Source organism: Mus pahari, chromosome 1 (genome assembly GCF_900095145.1).
Source record: "Mus pahari chromosome 1, PAHARI_EIJ_v1.1, whole genome shotgun sequence".
Lineage (NCBI taxonomy): Eukaryota > Metazoa > Chordata > Mammalia > Rodentia > Muridae > Mus > Mus pahari.
Window position 1 is genome coordinate 90,730,673 of NC_034590.1, and position 22,639 is coordinate 90,753,311.

Sequence of the window (22,639 nt, forward strand, 5' to 3'; positions counted from 1 at the left end):
TCTCTCTCTCTCTCTCTCTCTCTCTCTCTCTCTCTCTCTCTCTCTCTCTCTCTCTCTCTCTCTCTCTCTCTCTCTCTCTTTGTAGATGGCTCAGTTTCATGGGTCAGTGCAGAAAAGTTATGGATTTTGGGCAGATACATGGTTCACCTATCATTTGAAGAAATTATGAACATTAGCCCTATAGAAGTAAGTTGGAAAAGTATATTTTTATGTCCTTATTGCTATATACCTTGAGTGTCATATGTTCTAGATTTCCAGTGTTTGCTAAGCCAAGATGTCCTGGGAACTGTATACCTTAGCCAGATATATCTCTACCTTTTAGACAAAACTCTAGGAACAAAGTCTCAAGAAGTCAATGGTGGGGTTATATTCTAGAACAGAAGAGATAAGGAAAAGAATTGAGGGCATTGACACAGTCAACATGATAGGAAGGGAACACTGGCTATGACCCAAGACTCATGTAAGGGGATTCTGTGTGTGTGTGTGTGTGTGTGTGTGTGTGTGTGTGTGCGCGCGCGCGCGTGTATTCTAGAAAAGCCAAGGACAATAGCTATCGAGTTTCCCATGCCTGCACTCAAGCCAAAGTAGCATGGATTAATGGATGCTTCTATAAATAGTGACTTCTATTAATAGCTACTTCAACATGAGTAATGATTGGATCTGAGTTTGGAGTTTACAGTGGAGAAGTATATGTGGCTCATGTTGCTTAACCCACCCATTGATTTGTCTCTCTCCTTCTGATGTTGACCCAGTGACCTTAAGATCCTTTGGGCATTGTGACTTTGAAATGTAGCCTCTGGAGAACGCTCCAACAGAGGTTCCTAAAGAGCTGGGTTCCATTACAACACAAACAATAGCAAAAAGCTCATTCTCCTTGGCCTTGGCCTTCATCACATGATGGCCTTCTTCACAGAGCTGTACTCACAACAATGTGTGATTGTTATAAAGCACGAGGCAAGACTTGGCTCCTCCTGTGCCATGTGTGCATGCTGTGCATACGTGAGTGTGCATGTTGCCACGGTGCCTGTCTGAGGGCCAGCTCTCAGGAGCTGTGTTTTTCTCTTCCAAGATGGGGTCAAGAGATTGGGCTGAAGCTTGTCTGATAAGCAGCTTTACCTGCTAAGCCACCTGGCCTGCCCCAGCTCCTCCCTCTAACCTAGGGGGCTAGGAGCGCCTCCCATGTCTCTGCTGTTTTACAACCTTTCCATCTTTAGAAATCGGGGCATTTCTAAGATCAGGCATGTGTGGACAACTTCTCATGATCTACAAATACAGAGGGGGTGGATTCAGATGTGGTCAAAGGGTAAATCCTCAAGGGAGGATTTTATGATCACCTTCTTTCCCATGTGGGGTATGTGTGTATATGCACATGTGTGCAACTATATTTGCATATGTGTGCATTAGTGTATGTAGGCCCAAGGTCAATGCCAGCTGTCTTCCTTGAATACTCTCCACTTATTTTTTTAAATTATTACTTTATTATTTTTATGTGTATGGATGTTTTGCCTGCATGCATGTCTATGTACCACTTGCAATGCCTGGAGCTCATGGAGGCCAGAAGAGAGCGTAGAATCCCCTGGAAGTGAAGTTACAGATGGTTGTGAGCCCCTATGTGGGTGCAGGGAATCGAACCTGGATCCTCTGGAAGAACAGCAAATGCTTTCAACTGCTGAACGTCCTCTTCAGCCCCTGCTCTCCCCTTTGTTTATTTGGGCAGGATCTCTAGCAGAACCCAGAGCCCATCCATTCTGGCTAGTATAGCTAACCAGCTTGGCCCACGGATATCTTGCTTCTACATCCGTAGTGCTGGAATACAGGGGCTGCCACTCCTGTCTGACTCTTTATGTGGCTTCTGGGGATCCAAACCCTTTCCCTTAGGTTTGGACTTTGGCCCCTGAGTTGTTTCCCCAGTCCATTGAGCACCTTTTAGAATACAGAATTAGAACACACTGCCAGATAGAATGATAAATCCATTAGAAATAGGGAGTAAAACCATAGCGAGCCCTATCGTCATTTAAGATGTCAGTGTGATACCCTTGGACATGTAGGCAAAATGGAGCAGGAATATAGAGTCTGCACAGTACACTTAGTACCATGTGGAATATATACGCTACATTTTGTATCTTGCAAAGAGAATACATGTGTAACACCTTCCTGTCCAGCCTGGTAGTGTGCAACTGCAATTCCTTCCCCAGATCTCCCCACTCCAAATGCTGATGAAGATATAGACAAAGGGGAACCTTCAAGCCAGACTTGTGGGACATGCCTTTAATCCCAGCACTTAGGAGGTGTCATAGTTAGGGCTTTATTGCTGTGAACAGGCACCATGTCCAAGGCAACTCTTATAAGGGACAACATTTAATTGGGTCTGGTTTACATTCAGAGGTTCAGTTCATTATCATCATGTCAGGAAATGTGGCAGTGTCCAGGCAGATGTAGTGCTGGAGAAGGAACTGGGAGTTCTGTGTCTCGATCTGCAGGCAGCCAGGAGGAAGCTCTCATTCCACAGTAGGTAGATCTTGAGCACAGAGACCCGCCCCCACAGTGACAGTCTTCCTCCAACAAGGTCACACCTACCCCAATAAGGCCACACCTAATAGTGCCACTCCCCATGAGCCAAGCATATTCAAACACCACAGGCAAAGGCAGGTGGGTGAAGCTATATGAGTGTGGGGCCAGCCTGGTCTACATAGTGAGACCCTGTTTCAAAAACAAACAAACAGCTCCTAGACTAGATGTCCCATATGACGCAGGTACACTAACTACTACTGGGTGTTTACATGAAGCTTCAAAGTCACCCTCGCAGAGGGACTTGCCCATCAGTGTTCACTGCAGCAACTCTGCAACAGTAGGCAGTGGATGCAGCTAGATGCCCAAGAAGAAAGGAGTGGATGAGGAAAACATGGTCTGTCTACACAGCGGGCCGTTTCCTTCATCATATCATCTTTATCATTAGTATATATTAATATATATATAATTATATATTTTTATCATTTTTGACCACAGAGAATGAAGTTATGTTCTTTTCAGGAAATAAATATACCTGGAGATATTCAAGTTAATTAAGTCAGTCTCAGAAAGACATATGTTCTCTCTCACTTGTGGTTCACAGATTTTATACAGGTATATAAAAGTGTGTGTGTGTGTGTGTGTGTGTGTGTGTGTAAGACATGGAAGTAGGAGTGAAATGTTTAGGGGAACAAATGGGGCTAATAGGAGGAGGAGAGGTGAGAAAGATAGGGTAAGGGGCTATGGGGAGAATATGCTTAACATACAATATGTACTCATATGCATATCTTTGTGTGCCATATACAATGAGTATATACACTGAACGTTAAAAACAACAATAAAAAGAAAGAAATATAGTAATCTGAGAACTGGCTGTATAGCCCTATGGCTGAGATGGGCGCAGCATGGGCCACCAGGATGGGTCCCCGCTGGGCCACTTGACCCTCCTCACCAGTCTTCCCCCGTCTTCCCATCCTGTCTGCCAGATTGGGCTGTTTATCAGCTATGACAACGCCACTAAGCAGCTGGACATGGTGTATGATATCACCCCTGAACTGGCCCAGGCATTTCTGGAGAGGATCCGCTGCTCCAGCTTTGACGTGAGGAACATCTCCACCATCCACAGGCAAGGGTGGCCCCGGGTCCTTCCAATATTTGGTCTAAGAGCTGGGGAGATGACTCAGTTAGTACAGTGCTTGGCAAATGATCGTGAGGATGAGTTAGAATCCCCAGCACCAGGTAAGAAGCTAGGTGTGTCAGCATGTGCCTATAATCCTGTCACTGAGGGAGGATGCCAGACAGAGGCAGGAGGATCGTGGGAGCTGGCAAGCCAGGCAGGCTAGGAAATTGATGAGCTTCCATTCATCAGTAAATAAGGTGGAGGGCAACTGAGGATGACATCTGATGTCATCCTCTGGCCTCCTCATGGATGCACACATGTGTGATTGCACACTCACACACACATACACTTGTGCAAATGCAGTCTAAGTATTTCCTGAGAATGGCCCCAGAGTTCTTTATGCATTTGAGGAGAGATATTTGCTCCCAAGGGCTTATCACCCTTTGAAAAATGTTCAGAAAGGAAAAGGGGACACATCTTTGAGTGTCTCCTGGAGCTCAGGCATTTTCTGTCACCTCCCCTAGTGTTTCTTCCAGCCCTGAACTGGAGCTAGACCATCCTCACTACCAAGGGTGTCACTGCAAGGTGGACATGGCGTTTCCATTAGGTTGGGGCAAGTGTTGGAGGCATCTAGGGGTTTGCCATGTTTGAGAGGGAATCCCTTATTATTAGGCTGTCAGCAGGGGAGGCCCTGACATTCTAGAGGTTAGCTCTAAAATTTAGTCCTAGCACCAGGTCCTCGTCTCTAGCCATTTCTAGTTAAGGGTACCTAAGCCTGGAGGGAAGGACTGGGCCAAGCAGGGGAGGAGGTGGCCAGACTGTCTGTTCTAGTTTGATTCTTGTTGCTTTGATAACATTCCATGATCAAGATCAAGTTGGGGGTTTATTATAGCTTACACGTTGCAGACCATTGTTGAAGGGAGCCAGGGTAGGAACCTGGAGGCAGGTACTGACGCAGAGACATGGAGTACTGCTGCTTACCGGCTGGCTCCCTATGGCTTGCTCAGCCTGCTTCCTTATAGAACTCAGGACCATCTGCCAGGGTTGGTACATCTCATAGTAGGTTGGACTCTCCTACATCAAACATTAATCAAGAAAATGCCCCCACAGACTTGCCCACAGGCCCATCTGATGGAGGCATTTCTCAATTGAGGTTTTCTTTTCTGCAATGACCTCAAGCAAGCTTGTGTCCAGTTGACAAAAACCCTAACCAGCATGCCATCTCCTGTCTGTCCTCTCAGGGACTTGGCTGTCACCTCTCATCTTACCTTAAAATCTTTCAGATGACTCCTTCTAGAGTGAGTGTTAATTTAGAACTATGTCACAGTCTTTCTTTCCCATCTATAATAAAATTCACTCAGCAGCCAGGATCCCATCTTACTATTCCACATGCCTGCTAATTAAATAGATAATATACTAGGCAATAAAAAGGACCTGTTAAAATAAGGACGTGGACAGAGATAGCTCTGCCACTTGAGTTTAATCCCAGCTCTGCCACTTGTGAGTTATGTGCTTGGCCACATCTTATCACCTTCCTGTGCCTTTCTTTACCCATATGTTAAATGGGAGACAGGAATCACCCTGCCTTTCCAGGACTCTTCTCTGACACATAGCATGTGCTCAATAAATGGCATTTTTTCTCAAAAACTGTTTTGCAGATTGAGCTGTCTTTATCTATGGTATACAGTATATAGTGCTAGTTAATTTTTGTCCCTGTAACACAATACTTGAGAGAATGAACTGAATGCAGCAAAGGTTCATGTTGTCTCGTGGAAGGTTCAGTCCATGGTTGCTTGGCCCTGTGGCTTTTAGACTTGGTGGAGGTGACACAATGACATGTCGAAGTGGAAGCAAGCGACAGAGCAAAGCTGCTCACCTCATGGCTCCAAGGAAGCAGAGAGGTGAGGCAGAGAATGACTGTATCAGGACAAAATATGTCCTTCCATTTACCTACTTCCAGCAAGACCCTGCCTCCTTATGTCTTCTCTACCTCTCATACCTGTGAAGCTGTCACAATGGGCTGACATGCGGAGGGGACTCAAGCCCTCGTGGGTTCATCTCCTCCCCAAAGATTCCACCTCTGAACACTGCTGTAAAGAGGCCCAGCAGCATGTGAACCTCTGAAAGACATTCAAGACTGAAACTACAAGGCTGGAGAGATGGCGCAGTAGGTAAAGACACTAGCTATGCAAGGGTGAAGACCCGTGTTCAAATCCCAGCACCCACACAGAAGCTGGACATAGAGTGTGAGCATCTAACATTAGCTCCTCTATGGAGAGATGGGGGAGGCGGAAACAGGAGACTCCTCAGAAGCTTGTAAGCCAGTGAGTCTGGCACATGCATCTGTGAGCAAGAAGAGAGACCCTGTCCTTAACAAGGTGGCAGGTGAGGGCTAGCCCTAGAGGTTATGCTCCTACCTTCTTGTTCTGTGACACTCACATCACACACATGTGCGCAACCCATGCACACACATGCCCCTCCCATGACTAAAAAAAATCCTATAACATGTCTAGATTGTAGAATGGCTAAACTGAGTAACTAACATGCCCATTACCTTGTATACATATGTGTGTTTGTATGCCTAGTGAGAATGCATAATCTACTCTGGGCTCTTTGTTAACTATAGTCACCATGGTCTCCAGAACTTACCCTTCTTACCTGAGATTTTATATCTGTTGACATCGCTCTCCTGAGTCCTTGGTAACCACCATCCCACTGTTTCTATGGCCTAATGACATCCTGTGTCCATGTCTGACTATGTCAGTGTTGGTTCCGAGAGGATTGAACCAGGCTGCTTGTGGTCCACCAGCTCGTCTGGCCCGTTGAGCCGGATAGTCTTTATATGATCCCTAAGAGCGATCACTATGATCACTGGTGAGCGAGGGCTTAGTAGCCACTGGGAAGTCTCATCCCTGATCTGCCTGTCACCCTCAGTCCTTCACCGCCATGTTTCCCATGATGCACCATGATGAATAAAGTAAACCTAGTTCCTAATAGTTGAGAGAGACAGGCTCATCCCGTACTGCAGCCCACGGCATGCACTGCATTGCTGTAGGCGGCTACCTTGAAGAGGAGTTGTGTAATTCAGAGGCAAACATCTCACAGAACCGGCCTCCAAACTTCGGTTGGCATTAGTCTATGCTCTCAACCGCTAGATATATTGCTTTTAGCCTGGCAGAGTCTGAGTTCCTCTGCTCCCTCATTATTCTGCCATATTTTTTTCTTCTGAAGTCTCAGGACCATCTTGGTGGGTAGCGACAAGGAATCCTGGGAATAGAGCTATCATTCAGGGTGGCCGAGCCTATATTTCCACGTGGAAATGAGAGAGGATTTTAGTATCCCTCTTTCCCTGAATTCCCCCTCCTAGGAGATGAGGTGGCTTAGTTGAATGGGTTTAGATTTAAGTTGCGGCTCTATCATTTGCTTTTGGGTAAGTCCCCTGACTTCTCTGGGTCTCAGTCTACCCCTCTGTGAAGTAGGGCTACATTAGTTATTTTTCTTGTTGTTGTGATAAAACCCATGACAGAAGCAACTTCAAGAAGAGTTTTACTCTGACGCACTTGACGCACTTGACGCACTTGACGCACTTGACGCACTTGACGCACGGTTTCAGAGGAGAGCATGACGGTGGGGGCGTGAGGGTACAGGTCCTTACAGTTTGGCTGACCAAGAAACTGAAAACAAGACCAGAAACAAGACCAGGGTGTACCCCTCAAATGTCTGCTTCTAGGGAGTCACCTTCTGCTGCCATAGTTGCCACCAGCTGGGGAACCAGGTGTTCAAACACATGCGCCCCGGGGGTGACATTCCACACTCAACCCATATTAATTGTTTTGTCTGTCGAGAACTGACAATCCAGGTAGGTGCTGCAGGATGAAGCGGGCGAGTGCTGGCCACTGTGCTGTCATGGCATTCATGTTTGGATTGCAGGGAAAGGGTTTTGGGGCTCTGAGCAGCCCCACCAGCCTCCCTCATCTTCACACACAGGTTGGGGCTGTTGGTTTGTTTCTATGATGGTCTGGAGCTGCCGGATGCCACCCTGGCCCAAGTCCTTCTCCACCAGATGCTCAAGTGCAGCCACCTCCGGGGCTTCCAGGCTGGCGTCCAGAAGGTACGGATGAGATGCAGGTCGCTGGGTCCTCGGCCTCAGTTCCCCCACTCTGCCTGGATTTTGAGAACATGTTATTAAGTACTTCAATCCTGGCAGATGTTGTCCTCAATCCTGGAGGGGAGAGGCATGGGGAGGAATTATGAAAAGCAGGGTAGAGAAAACATGGATGTGTTGAAACAATCAGAACAGCTATGGCTAATTGAAATGAGTGGTAGGAATGGGTGGTTGGAGTCTTAGCATCTGTATTGAGCACAGCCTGGGGATGGATCCTAAGGGCGATCTGCTCAGGGGTCTGGGGTAAGGCCAGCAGTGCTGATAAGTGGCATAGGACAAGGGGCTCCTCCGGAGTAAAGGCTCTGCCAGACTCCACCACAGGCAGCGATGAAGCAGGAGGGTCACAAATTCAGGGTCAGCCTGAATAAGACCTTGTCTCAATATACATATCTATCTATCTATCTATCTATCTATCTATCTATCTATCTATCTATCTATCTATCTATCTATCATTTATCTCTACACACACACACACACACACGATGTAGCTCAATGTTAGAATTTTTTCATAAATTGAATTGGAGGGGCAAAAACCAAAAAAAAAAAACAAAACAAAAAAACCCCCCAAAAACAAAACCCCAAAAACAAAACCAAAACAAAACAAAAAGTCAGGGCAGGGGCCAAGCTGACAACCCAACCCTGACCCCCAGAACCCACAGGGTAGCAGGAGAGAGCTGGCTTCTGAAAGTGGTCCCCTGACAGTGCTTATGTGCGTGGCACTCGAGCGACCCAGCTCTCTGTGAATGAATGGATGGATGAATGTAAAAGGGAAGTCTGCAGCTGATCCCAGCATGGGAGGATGGAGGAGCCCTGGATGACTGACTGTTATCTACTGAGCTCCTAGACTTGTTTCTGCTCAAATTAGCAACTACAGATGGCTGCCTCCATCCCTTTCTCTCTCCATTTATTTTAGGGTTTTTTTTTTTTTTTTTTTTTTGAGTAAAGTTTGGTTATACATCCCTGGCTGGCTTCCAGTTTGCAATCCTCCTGCCTCAGTCACCTGAGTGCTGGGATTTCAAGCACATGTTACTGTACCTAGCCTTTTTATTTCTATTTTTTAAACGTATTTTATTAGATATTTTCTTAATTTACATTTCAAATGCTATCCTGAATGTCCCCTATACCCTCCTCCCACCCTGTTTTCCTGCCCACCCACTCCCACTTCTTGGCCCTGGCGTTCCCTTCTATGGGGCATATAAAGTTTGCAAGACCAAGGGGCATCTCTTCCCAACGATGGCTGACTAGGCCATCTTCTGCTATATATGCAGCTAGAGACACGAGCTCTGGGGGGTACTGATTAGTTCATATTGTTGTTTCACCTATAGGGTTGCAGACCCATTCAGTTCCTTGGGTACTTTCTCTAGCTCCTCCATTGGGGTCTCTGTGTTCTATCCTATAGATGACTGTGGGCATCCACATCTATATTTGCCAGGCATTGGTATAGCCTCACAGAGATAGCTATATCAGTGTCCTTTCAGTAAGATCTTGCTAGCATATGCAATAGTGTCGGCGTTTGGTGGCTGATTATGGGATGGACCCCCGGGTGGGGCAGTCTCTGGATGGTCCATCGTTTCATCTTAGCTCCAAACTTTGTCTATTTTTTTCTCATTCAAGTTTCAGATCATTTTCTTAATTTATAAATTAGAATCATAATATTAGAATGTTAGTAAAAGAAAATCTTGGTAAAGCCATCAGTAATTCCACAGCAGTTTTTCACACAGAATTCCAAACACCTTGCTATATTTGGTGCCTCCCCCCATAGTCATCTATTTGTTAAGGCCTATTTTTTTTTTTTTTGTTCAAGGAAGACACGGGTGGGGGAGGGTGGAGGTGGGGGGCATCTTCCGGTTACTGGGAAACCGGTTAGGGATGCAGAGCTCAGCAGTTCTCAGACTTGAGTGCTCAGTGGGTTCAGCCCATGGCCTTCACTGGCTTCTGTGCTACCAGCTCGGATCCCTCGTGACCTGGGATTGTGTATTTCAGTCATCATGTGCTGCGAGTGACCAGGGCATGAGAGCCACCACCCTAGTTCTCACTTCCTTCTGTGCCATGGGGAACAACGCTGGGGAAGGGAGCCTGCTGAAGAGAGCCTGAAACCTATTCTTCCACTTAGCTTTGCTGCCCCCCAGTGGCAACTTTGAGATCGCATATGTGAAAGTAGCGCATGTGTGCCTGAAATGAATGTACACAAATTTGTGTTAAAACATAAACATTATGCCATTTTAAACATTTAGTTATTATTTATTTTCACTTAATTCTTTATTGTGTTTGTGTGTGTGTGTGTGTGTGTGTGTGTGTGTGTGCATGTTTATGTTTGCACATGTGTGCACATGAAGCCTTTGGAGGCCAGAGAGCATCACTTGAGAGTCAGTTCTTTTTATTCTCTGTGTGGGGTCTTGGATCCAGCTGAGGTCATGAGGCTTTGTGGCCAAGTAACTCCACCTGCTGAACCTCTCCCTGGCCTCTCGGTTTTTTGTTTTTATTTTTTGTACAGAGTCTATGATACAGTTGGTGAGTATATTACCTGCCTTACCAGAATCAGATGGGAATTCTTGACTGTAATTAGGGATGTATATTACAACAAAAATATTTTTAAGACAGTTTTAGAAACATGCAGACATGCACAAGATGTGATTTAAGTGAAAGTATAAGGCATTAAGTAGATAAATCTGTAAGAACATCATTCTGTATATTTCTAAAGACATATAACCAATTGGGAAGATATACACCACCCTCCTTCCTCCCTTCCTCCCTCCATCCTTTTCTTCCTTTCTTCCCTCCCTCCTTCTTCCTCCCACCTGTCTTCCTTCCTTCCTTCCTTCTTTCCTTCCTTCCATCCCTTCTTCCTTCCTTCCTTCCTTCCTTCCTTCCTTCCTTCCTTCCTTTCTTCCTTCCTTCCTTCTTTACTTCCTTCCTTCCTTCCATCCCTTCTTCCTTCCTTCCTTCCTTCCTTCCTTCCTTCCTTCCTTCCTTCCTTCCTTCCTTCCTTCCCTTCTTCCTTCCCTCCTTTGNTTCCATCCCTTCTTCCTTCCTTCCTTCCTTCCTTCCTTCCTTCCTTCCTTCCTTCCTTCCTTCCTTCCTTCCCTTCTTCCTTCCCTCCTTTGGAAAGTGTTGTATGACTGCACCCTGCGCTCATTTGATCATTTCCATAGTTACTTTCATGAGTTTGGATTTTTCACTTTATCTTTCTTGTACTGCTGAGAATTATTTCTTATGCAAATTACATATTTCCATGAAAAGGCCCCTGGATAGTTCACAAAAGGAAAGCAACCAAATATATGGATATAGAGTTCAAGATCACAACAGGAAAATAGATACTACAAAATGCGGCAGAGTCACAAGGGAATAAAATTCTTCCTGCCATGCTTGAAGGTTGATTGAACAACACATTAATATTTAAATGAAACTCAAAGTGAATTTTCAGCACATGAAAGCCAGGCCTGGAGGATGCATTCCCAGGGGGCTCGTCACTGTCTGACCATGACCAAGAATACCTTGCTTTGCAATCCCTGGGCCCATGTCTAGGGAGGGCAGTATGGAGTCCTTACATCATGCCAGTTCCTTATCCTTCAGCTCAAGGCCAACCTCCTGGACATTGCTACAGCGAACCAGACCCTCAACGAGACCCTAGGCTCTCTGTCGGATGCGGTTGTAGGTCTGACCAGCAGTCAGCTGGAATCCCTCTCCTCCGATGCAGTGCGCAACGCCATCTCTACTCTCAACCAGGTTACAGGCTGGGGCAGAAGCCAGATCGTCATCTTGTCTGCCAAATATTTGGCTCAGGAAAAGGTCAGCTGGAACCTCCAACTTTCCTGGAGTGCCTGAGGGCTAGTGTAATGTTAACTGGGTTGCTGTATAACAAAATAACATGGAGTTAGTGGTTTAAATAACAGAGATTTCCCCCTCACAGTTTTGTGTAGCTCCATTTCGAAGCCTGATGTTTTGGCTGTGGATCACAGCCATCCTTCTATGGATGTATGGGAACTCCATGACAGCAAGCTTCCTCTGTTTTTCTGTCTGTCTGTCTCTTGGTGTGTACTTGTATGCTCATTTGTGCAGATATGTGTGGCAGCCAGAGAGAGGTTGAGATGTGTTTGTCAAGCATGGCTCTACTTTGTTTTATTGAGCCAGGCTCTCTCATTGAACTCAGAGCTGGCCATTTTAGCTAGACTGGCCAGACAACAAGCCTGAAGGGTACACCCATCTCGGCCTCCCACCCCAAACCCAAACTTAGGATCCTCGTGCTTGTGCAAAAAGCCCTGTGCCTACTGAGAGCCATCTCCCTGTTCTTGTTTCTCTTTTGGTAAAGGCATTACTTCTGTCAGTTCAGGGCCCTGTCTAACTCTATCTCATGACCTTGGGTTTCTATTCCTGTGCTAAAGCACATCACCAGAAGCAATTTAAGAGGGAAGGGTTTATCTGGCTTTCGGGTAACATTAAGGGAAGCCAGGACAGGAACTGAAGTAGAATCTATTGAAGAATGCTTCTCACTGTCTTGCTCCCCATAGCTTGATCATTCTGCTTTCTTACATAGCTCAGGGCCATCTTCCTATAAGGGAGTGGCTTGGGCCCTCCCACGTCCATCATCAATCAAGAAAACACCAGAGAGGCTGGGCAGTGGGGCAGTGGTGGCCCATGACTTTAATACCAGCACTTGGGAGGCAGAGGCAGGCGGAGTTCGAGCCTGATCCACAGAGTGAATTCCAGGACAGCCATGGCTACATAGAGAAACCCTGTCTAAAACAAACAAACAAATAACCCCCAAAAACCAAAGACAACCCTCACACCAGACAGGCTTGAATGGAGGCCAACTGAGGCATTTTCTAGCCTCAGTCATTTAGCCAGATGTCTCTAGTCTGCATAAAACCAGCCAAGGTATCGCACGACCTCATTACAACCTATTAGTATCACATAGGGGTTAAGATTCAGCATATGAATGTTGTGGAGGACCCAAGCATTCTGTCTGCAACAGTCAGCTATGTGGACGTACAGTAGAAGCAACAATACAGAGGATGTGTTGAGGACATGACTGGCATTTGAATCTCTACTCTGTCATCTACTTGTGTGACATGAGGCAATTGCTTAATTTCATTTTGCTCAAGTCCCCCTGTTTGTAAAATGGCTAAGAATAGCTCCTCTCCTCCAAACTGGTGCAGATTACCTGAGCAGTCCACAGAGAGGTGACTGAGCACGGGGAAGAGGGGACAAGCTGTGAGCTCTTCAAGAGACCAGCTACTGAGCCAGAGATGCTTGCTGGCCACACCCCCAGGATTTTCTTCCTTGTTCTTACTGCTCCTGGACACACCTCCTAACCTGCAGGTTAGTTGGATTTTGCATGGCTGTGACAGCTACTGGAGAGAACCAGGCACAAGGAGGAAAGATTTACTTTGTTCTATGGGGTCAGAAATTTTGCTCTGTGGTCAGCTGGCTCTGTTGCTTTGAGTATGAGGTTGCATAAAATATCAGCAGAGAGACTGTGGGAGAGCAGGCTGTTCATCTTGAGGTGGTTAGGAAGCTAAAATGTCTCTGAAAATGTTCCAAAAAGTGTGCCCAGAGCATGCTTTACTATTCTCTTGGGTGTCTCTTGATACAGGTTGGCAGGCAGGATCACCCATCACACTGGCATTTGTCTCAGCTTCGGGCTGTGGAGAGGGAGCTGTGTCATAACAAAGTCCCATTCGGAGGGCAGGAGCATTGGTTCCTGAGCACTTAGGTGTCCCACTCTTTCTGTTCACACCCTTAGCCACCTCCTAGGATGTCAACTGGCTCTTGACAGTTAGATTGGAGCCAGTTCCAGCATGACACTAATAACGAGCACTTACGAAGTGATTGTTGTATGCCAGGACCTGTCCTAAGTGGTTTAATCATTCAGTCTTCTGACCAACCTAACGAGCTCATGGTATTAACAAGCGTCACATCTGAGGTTATTCACATGGGACACAGAGAATGTAAGGGACCAAACTGTCAACATCACAGTGGAAGGGAGAGATAGAGGCCAGAGCCTAAGGCATCTGCTGCAGAGTCGACTGATGAACACCATGTCCACCATGCATCATGGTGGTTGTACTGGCTAGTTTTAGATTTATGACAACTTGACACGAGCTGTAGTCATCTGAGGGGAAGGAGCCTCAATTGAGAAAATGCCTTTGTGAGATATGGCTATAGGTAAGCCTGTAGGGCTTTTTTTTTTTCTGAGACAGAGTTTATGTAGCCCTGGCTGGCCTGAAACTCACTCTGTAAACCAGGCTGGCCTTGAACTCAGAGATCCACCTGCCTCTGCCTCCTGAGTGCTGGGATTAAAGGCATGCGCCACCACTCCTGGCTGGCATTTTCATAATTAGTAATGGATGGGAGAGGCCTCTGAGCTGGTGTCCTGAGTTCTAAAGAGAGAAGGCCGAGCAAGCCACAAGGAATAAGCCAGTAGGCAGCACCCCTCCATGGCCTCTGTGTCAGCTCCTGCCTCCAGGTTCCTGCCCTGTTTGAGTTCCTGTCCTGACTTCCTTCCTAAACCAATATCTTAGTCAGGGTTTCTATTCCTGCACAAACATCATGACCAAGAAGCAGTTGGGAGGAAAAGGTTTATTCAGCTTACATTTCCACATTGCTGTTCATCACTGAAAGAAGTCAGGACTGGAATTCAAGCAGGTCAGGGAGCAGGAGCTGATGCAGAGGCCATGGAGACATGTTCTTTACTGGCTTGCTCAGCTTGCTCTCTTATAGAACCCAAGACTACCAGCCCAGAGATGGCACCACCCACAAGGGTTCCTCCCCCCTTGATCACTAATTGAGAAAATGCCCCACAGCTGGATCTCATGGAGGCATTTCCCCAGCTAAAGCTCCTTTCTCTGTGATAACTCCAGCCTGTGTCAAGTTGACACATAAGACCAGCCAGTACAGCCAAATAACCCCTTTCCTCTCCAGCTTGCGTTTAGGTCATGGTGTTTCATCACTGCAATGGTAGCCCTCACTAAGAGAACCATGGTCTGCTTGGGTTTGTTCACTTTTGTGCTGGAGGCCAAGGCCAACGTTTATTCTGTTCCTCTAGATTCATGGTGACTTCATTTTAATGCTCTGAGCCTTGGAATTTTTAGATCTTAACTGAGGCTCTGGGGGTCCATGGTGACATTTCCTATGCAAATAATTCAAGGGAGCAGAGGGAGATTGTTGCAGTCCCTCCCTGCCTTGGACAAAGAGGCTCGTCGCTTCCCTAGTGTCAACTACCAAAACTCCAAGGTCTATGAGTGCAGCATCCTTCTTGCTCCTCATTGGGTCTCTTGGCTGTCACTCATCCGGGTACCCACTCGGCCTAGGAAATGTCTGAGAGAGCGTCCTCATGACTACTGTTTCTGTTAGGTGCTGTCCTTCTACAGCGTCTGCCAGATGGGCGTGCTGCTGGCAGGGGTGGGCACACAAGCCTTCTACGGCATGGACCGCAAGGATCTCTGGCAGGTGCTGAGAAGCCCTCTTTCCCAGGATGTGTCTGATTTGTCACCTGTCCAGCAGCAAGGCATTCTCAGCAAGGTGAGAGGCAGACAGATGTCCAGTCCTTAGCCACACGGCTTCAGAGGATGGAGTTAGCAGAGTCTGGGAATAAATCATGACCATGGGCCAATTGTTTTGCCTGGTGTTGTCTTGGCAGTCGGAGTGTGGGGTGTTCCGAATCTAGAACATGTGGCCCCCAGGAGTGCTGCCTTTTCTCTTCCAGACATAGTTCCTCTTACCACGTTACATTTTTTCTTCCTCAGACACCATCACTTTCCTAGCCAGTCCGATATGGAAGACTTTTCCCAAACCAAGCTTCTTAACTGAATTTCAGATGATTATTACTATTTTTATTTAACTTTTTATTGATCCTCTGTGGAGTTCACATCATGCACCCCTGTCCCATTCATTTCCCCCTCTCCTCATTCCTGCCCTCTGCCCTTGCAACCTCCTCCCCCCACAGCAGAGAAAAAACTCATTGTGGAAGCTGTAGTGTATCACAGTGTGTCCCACACTACACTCATTTGTCCGCACTTATTTGCTTGCAAATGTTCATAGCAGCGTCTTGTTGGTCTGGTATGGGGCCTCTGGCATCTGCTACACTATCAATACTGCACCTCGCTGGGACTTCTCTTGGATGTCCTGTGTCATGGAAATCCTGCAGCTTTGGATCTGAAGGCTCCTTTGCATGCTCTAGCAGTTCATCGATGGGGTAGATGCTGGGGTGGGCCAACTCAAAGCCATGGATCTGGGCCTGAGAAGTATTCTATAATTATTATTTTTAAGGTCTGATCTCACTGTGGAGCTCTGACTGGCCTTGGGTTATCTATTCTCCTGCCTTACAGACATGCACCCTCCATCACAGCTGGCTCTTAGAACATTTCAAGAATTTGATTGATTTCTGAAGTTGCCAGAATGCTTTGGACTGTGTTAATTTTTTTTTTTTTTTGGTTATTTTGACCCAAATATCTGACATAGAGAAGTTAAGGGAGGAAGGATTGATTAGAGCTCATGGGTTCAGGGTGTCAGTTTGCAGTTGCTTGGCCCATGTGTTCAGACGAACGTCATGGCAGTAGAAGTGTGGCTTAGAAGAGTTGTTCACGTCCTGGCTGATCAGGAAGCAGAGAGCAAGACAGGAAGTGGTCAGGGGTAGTGTATCTCCAAATATCTGTCACCTACTGACCTACTTCCTCCAGGTATGTCCTACTTCTTAAAGTTCCCACAACTTCGCCATAATAGTGCTACCATCTGGGGGAGCTAGTTTTCAAAACATGAACATCGTAGGGGCAATTCATATTCCATCTCTAACAGTAGGTTTGAGAACTACACAGACTCGGGCTTGAGTCACATTGATCAGCTTTCAATGTACCACTTTTAGGCCTCTGTTCTATTACCTGTAAAATGGGGGTAGCAACAGTCCCTGCTTGCTGTGGTTGCTAAAAGATCAAATACATTTTATGGTCCAGGAAACAGACAGTGTCCAAATACAATCAGAATGCAGTCCCTTTTATAAGGCTGTCACTATCTTTCCTTTCAATTTTGGCAGCTGATGGAAGCAAAAGATGCTACTTCAGGCATTGTGGAGGTACCAAAAGCTCTCTTTAAGGAGGTGTCTCTCTATGATTTATGGAAAGAATCTCGATTCAATGCTACAGTCCTGAAGGAAAAGGAGCTTCGAAGGAGCCAGGTAGGACTGAAGTGCTCACAGATCAATCCTGTGTTTCCTTCTGCTGAGAATGGAACCCAGGCCTCCCACATGAGCGCATCGCCACTGAGTTACATCGTCAGCTCTGGGCAAGCACTTCTCATTATTTGTTTTTATCTGTTTAGGGCCAGTTGGATAAAGACACTTTCTTTGTTAATAGGCCAAGGAAATAGAGTAGTATGTGGTTAAGAAGCTAGACAGGGCGTGAGGATGAATTCTGGCTGCCATTTATTAGTTGTGGAGAAGTGACAGCTCCTTACATGGCCTCCCTTGTCTTATGAGCAAAATGAGGATGATTATGGGCAACAGTTGTGATACAGGATACAGCCTGAGAGCAGCGTGCTGTAATGTTACCTACTTACACATCTACTTATGGTTAGATGTGTCCAGCACCTAAGCTGCTTGGAAAGGACAGTGCCACTGAGACTGACGCTTGCCCATGGGACCTTCTGCTGAGCCAGCCACTTTCATTCACTTCTGAAATAATTGTGTGTGTGTGTGTGTGTGTGCTTCTTTTTGTGGGTTATGGAGACCAAAACTATGTCCTAATGCTTGCTTCTCAGTCCTTATTAACTGAGCCCAGCCATCACTCTTGAAGTATGTGTGTGTGTGTGTGTGTGTGTGTGTGTGTGTGTGTGTGTCTGTTCCACCTTGCTTGAGACAAGACCTCTTGTTGTTCACTGAGGCATACTTTCAGCCAGCCTAGGAGTTTTCAGGGGTTTTCCTGTCTCCTCCTTCCATCTTCCCATAGAGGAACTGGGATTATGTATGTGTGCTACTGTAATATACTTGGCGTTTATATAAGTTTGGGAGATACAAATTCAGGCCTCATGCCTGTGTGGAAAGCACTTTACCTCTTGGGTCATCTCTCCAGGCTCTGGAAATGTTTACTGAGCACAGACTTACCATGTTCCCAGCACCACTGAGGAAGCAGGAAGTGACAGAACAGCTGGGCATCTCTGGGGGTCTTTTACGAGGCTGGCTGGCTGGCTGGGGTTACAGCACTCTGTTGCTGTGTGACAAACCACTGCCAAGTCTAGCAGCTTGAATACTTGTTTTATTTTGGAAAGCTCACCCTTCTGTAGACAACATTAAGGTAATTTTGTCCCAGCAGCTGGACTGATGGAGTTTTCCTTTCCTGAGATTGGGAAGCCTGTGGGGGAGGGTTGGCAGGTCTGCTGTCCCTGTGGGGGAGGGTTCTCAGATCTGTTGTCCCTGGAACTTCAGGGACTGTACACAGAGCATTGGGAACTTCCTCCCACCCTAAATCTTTTTGCCCAGGCCTTTATGAGACTTTGAGGCCCAGCTGTCACATCCCAGAAGCCTCTGTCTAGCTCTGGCTCATAATTTACTGCGTTTGGGGAATTACATTCAAAGTTTTAGAGTCTATAAAATAGACAAATGTCGCACTTGATCGCTTCTGCAAGTTAGGTATTCTGTAAAATTTCATTCCTTAAAACAAACGACTCCCCTGCCTATACTGTAGCATTCCAGAGTGCTCATCTGGGAGGGTTTGTGGGGCGTGTGTGCTGTGGGCATGGGCTCCTTTATTGATGTTACTTTCTGGGCTGTGTTGGTTCCATCATTGCTGCCATGTGGGTTCAGGACTTGCGGGTGGGCACACAAAGAGGGAGCACACAGGGGCCTTCACAGGGCAGCAGCTTTGTAAAGCTAAGGTAGTGAGGCTCCAACCCTGCCATTCTTAGCTTCCGCTCCTCACTCAGCCTTTGGAGCAGTGCTTCTCACTAACACAGTATCTCATGGTCTGGTGATACGCACACACCAGCCACCATAGAATTATTTTGTTGCTACTTCATAACTGTAATTTTCCTATGGTTTTGAATTGTAATGTAAGGATTTGATATTCAGATGGTCTTAGGTGACCCCTGTGACAGGGTTCTCCGACCTCTAAGGGCTTGAGACACACAGGTTGAGAAGTGCTGCTTTAGAGCATAGAGAATCATCTGGAGTGTGGCTGGCTGTGCGCTGAGATCGCTCCTGACAGGATTTCAAATTCTGGCTCAGCTACTTAGTGGTCGGAGGGCCTTGGGTTAGTGACATTCTGGGTTCAGCCTCAGTTTCCCCATCTATAAGATGGGGTCACAGTGTGTTTTCCCCACAGGGCCTCAGTGTGCTGGGCTCTACCATTGCTGCCCATCTCTCTTTCCCCAGGCCATGTTCCTGTATGAACTTCTGGAAAAGACCACAGAAAGGCCCGAGGAGCTCCTAAGGTACGACACTTTGACAGCCTGGCCTGAACAGCTCTTTGAAGCCTTCTGCAGAGAAGCCTAATTTTGCAGCAGGGCCAGCTGAGCTGTGGGAAAATTCCAAAAATCAAGTGAGGGCCAGGTGGATGGCTCAGTGGGTTAAGGCACTTGCTGCTAAGCCTGATGACTTGAGTTTAAGCCACATGTGGTAGAAGAGAATCAACTCCTGCAAGCTGTCCTCTGACCTCCAAATGTTTGCCATATACATACATAAACATACGTGTGCATGGACACTGTAGCTGTCTTCAGACACTCCAGAAGAGGGCATCAGATCTTGTTACGGATGGTTATGAGCCACCATGTGGTTGCTGGGATTTGAACTCCGGGCCATCTAACCAGCCCGGGATAAATTTTTTGAATTTTTATTTACTTAATGTACATGAGTGATTTGCTGCATGTACACCTGCATGCCAGAAGAGGGCATCAGATCCCTTTATAGATGGGCCTGAGCCACCATGTAAGTGGTAGGAATTGAACCCAGGACCTCTGGAAGAGCAGCTAGTGCTCTTAACTGCTGAGCCATCTCTCTAGACCCATAGGTATCTATCTATCTATCTATCTATCTATCTATCTATCTATCTATCTATCTGTCTATCTATATATCTATCTATTTATCTATGTTTATGGGTGTTTTGATAGCATGTGTGACTCTGAACCACATACATGCAGTACCTGAGGAGGCCAGAAGAGTGCATCAGATCCCCTGGGACTAGAGGTATAGATGGTTGTTAGCCACCCTTAGGGTGCTGGGAATCAAACCCGGGTTCTCTAGAAAAGAGCCAGTGCTCTTAATTGGGGAGCCATCTCTCCAATCCTGAAAAACAACAACAACAAAAACAAAAACAACAACAACAACAACAAAAGAACCAACGTGAAGAAGGAAAATTTTTGTCTTGGCCCAAAGTTTCAAAGGCCTCAGTTCATCATGGCAGGGAGGGCAGAGTAGAACACAGCAGTTCACATCACGGTGGGCCGGGAAACAGAGAGGGAAACAAGTAACCACATTCCCAAAGACCTGCCCTCAGTGACCTACTTCCTCTATCTCTGCCCTACTTCCTGTTTCTAGAATCTCCCAAGGATCAAACATTGAAATCCAGAGCCTGTAGGGACATTATAAAATCCCATCATGACTTAGTGTTGTTTAGTGCGCAGCCCGTGATGGGTGGAGCATGCCTTCTTTAGCCCCTCCCATCTCTCCTCCTTACCTCATCTCAGCGGTCCGTTTTGCTTCCCAGCGCCGGGCAGCTGATGAAGGGCGTGCCGTGCTCACACGTCGATGCCATGAGTGCCCACCTCTTCCTGGCCCTCTTCCGGTATTTTGAGAACAACTTCTCCCTGCTTTCTCCAGATCAGGTACCGTGGAGCATTTCCCTGCTTCTGGTGCTCTCCTGATGCCAGGGCTGGTGTCTAAAGATATTTGTAACCAAATTATACAGCTGTAATATTGAACTGGCAAGGACCAGACATAGAAAGTAAATTCGCTCCAAAGTGGTGATCATCTTTTTTGGGTGGATAAAAGGTCTCATTCCAGGTTCCCTTAGTTCTGTTTTGTTTTGTTTTGTTTTTGTTTTGTTGTTTTTGTTTTTTGTTGGAGAGAGGGTTTCTCCGTGTGACTCTGGCTGTCCTGGAACTCACACTGTAGACCAGTCTGGCCTTGAACTCAGAGATCCACCTGTCTCTGCTTCCTGAGTGCTGAGATTAAAGGTTTGAACCACTACCACCCAGCTCATCCCTTAGTTCTTATCTGTGAGCACAAAGACCTCCGTGTCTCATAAGTTACATGTAAACATAAGAACACATGTACTCACACCAGTTTCCTCTCTCTGTGTGTACAAGCATCACATTACTCTATAAATCTGTATTATTAAATCAAAATAATTTCATACGGGCCGGAAAGATAGCTTAGCAGGAAAAGGTACTTGCTGTTAGGCCCAGAAACCTGAGTTCAAAATTCCGGGATACGCACGGCACAAGGAGAGAACCGACTTGTCTTCTGGCCTCTAAATGCGTTCCGTGGCACACACCTGCGCACTCACACGCATAAATGAATAGATATCATGAAAAATCAAACCAGTCACATGCTACTCTGTTCTATTCACAAGCCAGGTATTTGCCTTCTAGCCCAGGGACGAAGATGCATCTCACTCTTTTGTACTCATAAATAAGATTACTCTCACACCTAAATGTGTGTGTTCATCTTATTATTGTCTCAGTTTCCTCAGCTAGTGTTCAGAGGAGCAGTTCGTTCCTACACCGTGAGGCTGTCAGTTACAGAAATGGACATTTCCAAAGCATCACCTGTACATTTGCTTCGATTATTGCTGCTGCTTATCTTGCAGGTCAATTGTTTGGCGTGGAAATACTGGGAAGTTTCAAGGTCCTCCATGCCACCATTCCTCTTGGCCACCCTCCCGTAAGTGAACATCGAGTCCCTTTCTGACTCAGCCACCAGAAGATGGGCATCCCCAGGGTTTGTGGTTTTCCCCCCTGGGTTAAGGAACCAGAGGCAGGGTGGAGAATACCATAGACACCTCGGGACCTGAGAATCTGGGATACTCTGAATAGGCAGCGTTCCACATAGACTCTAAAGTAGGACATGGGTAGGAGACTTGCTTTCAGGCTCGAGGTGCATTGCTGGGAGAGCCCACACTTCTAGGATGTCCCTGTGGTGGTGTCTGGTGCTGATGCTGCCTCTGGTCTCAGGGGCCAGTGCAGAGCAGGTACTGCTTTCTGCCATCCTCTGGCTTCTCTGCAGGTCACGATTCCTGTCTTCAGTTCCCCCCTCTCGCTGTGTGCGTTTTCTGATCAGCCTGGGTAAGAGGCGCTTGGACACTTTGGTTTTAGATTCTGACAAAAGGACTTTGATCATCGGGAAGGTGCGACAGTGTTTGGTAAGAAAACTTCCTGGGAGATGCTTTCCCTAGTGTCCTGTCCCTTCTGTGTGTTTGTGACAGTCTCAGGGAGCTGTGGAGGGACCTTCCCTCCGTCCCTCCGTCCCTCCGTCCCTCTGTCCCTCCGTCTCTCCCTCCCTCTCTCCTTCCCTCCCTCTCTCCTTCCCTCCCTCCCTCCTTCCCTCCCTCCCTCCCTCCCCCCTCTCTCTCCCCCCCCTCTCTGTGCGTGTGATACGCACATGTGTGAGTCACAGGGAGCTGTAGAGGGGAGTTTGATGGGATCTCGAGTCTGCAGTAATGGTTACAAGTCTGGCTTGTGAGTCTTAGAACTGGCACTGAAATTATTGTAGACTTCGATCTCAGAGAGAGAATGCTGGAGGACTGGGTCCTTTGTAAGCCTTGTCAGCAACTGGCTCTGTAGCTCTAGCAAACCCTTCCTGTCCTCTGCCTCAGCATCCTCCTGTGTAAGGTAGATGCAGAAGTCTATCATTCTGCAGTTCT

The 22,639-nt window shown here is 46.8% G+C and overlaps 1 protein-coding gene across 1 annotated transcript in view; it reads left to right on the forward strand.

Annotated features, from left to right (window-relative positions):
• Positions 1 to 22,639, forward strand: part of Otoa (otoancorin) — a 79,869-nt gene that overhangs the window by 27,336 nt on the left and 29,894 nt on the right. Inside the window, exons 10-19 of the mRNA XM_021210191.1 lie at positions 86 to 186; positions 3,495 to 3,634; positions 7,616 to 7,739; positions 11,367 to 11,582; positions 15,147 to 15,314; positions 16,822 to 16,962; positions 19,153 to 19,211; positions 20,483 to 20,600; positions 21,587 to 21,660; positions 22,003 to 22,138. Of these exons, the coding sequence (XP_021065850.1) occupies positions 86 to 186; positions 3,495 to 3,634; positions 7,616 to 7,739; positions 11,367 to 11,582; positions 15,147 to 15,314; positions 16,822 to 16,962; positions 19,153 to 19,211; positions 20,483 to 20,600; positions 21,587 to 21,660; positions 22,003 to 22,138 (1,277 nt within the window). The remainder of the gene's footprint in view (positions 1 to 85; positions 187 to 3,494; positions 3,635 to 7,615; positions 7,740 to 11,366; positions 11,583 to 15,146; positions 15,315 to 16,821; positions 16,963 to 19,152; positions 19,212 to 20,482; positions 20,601 to 21,586; positions 21,661 to 22,002; positions 22,139 to 22,639) is intronic.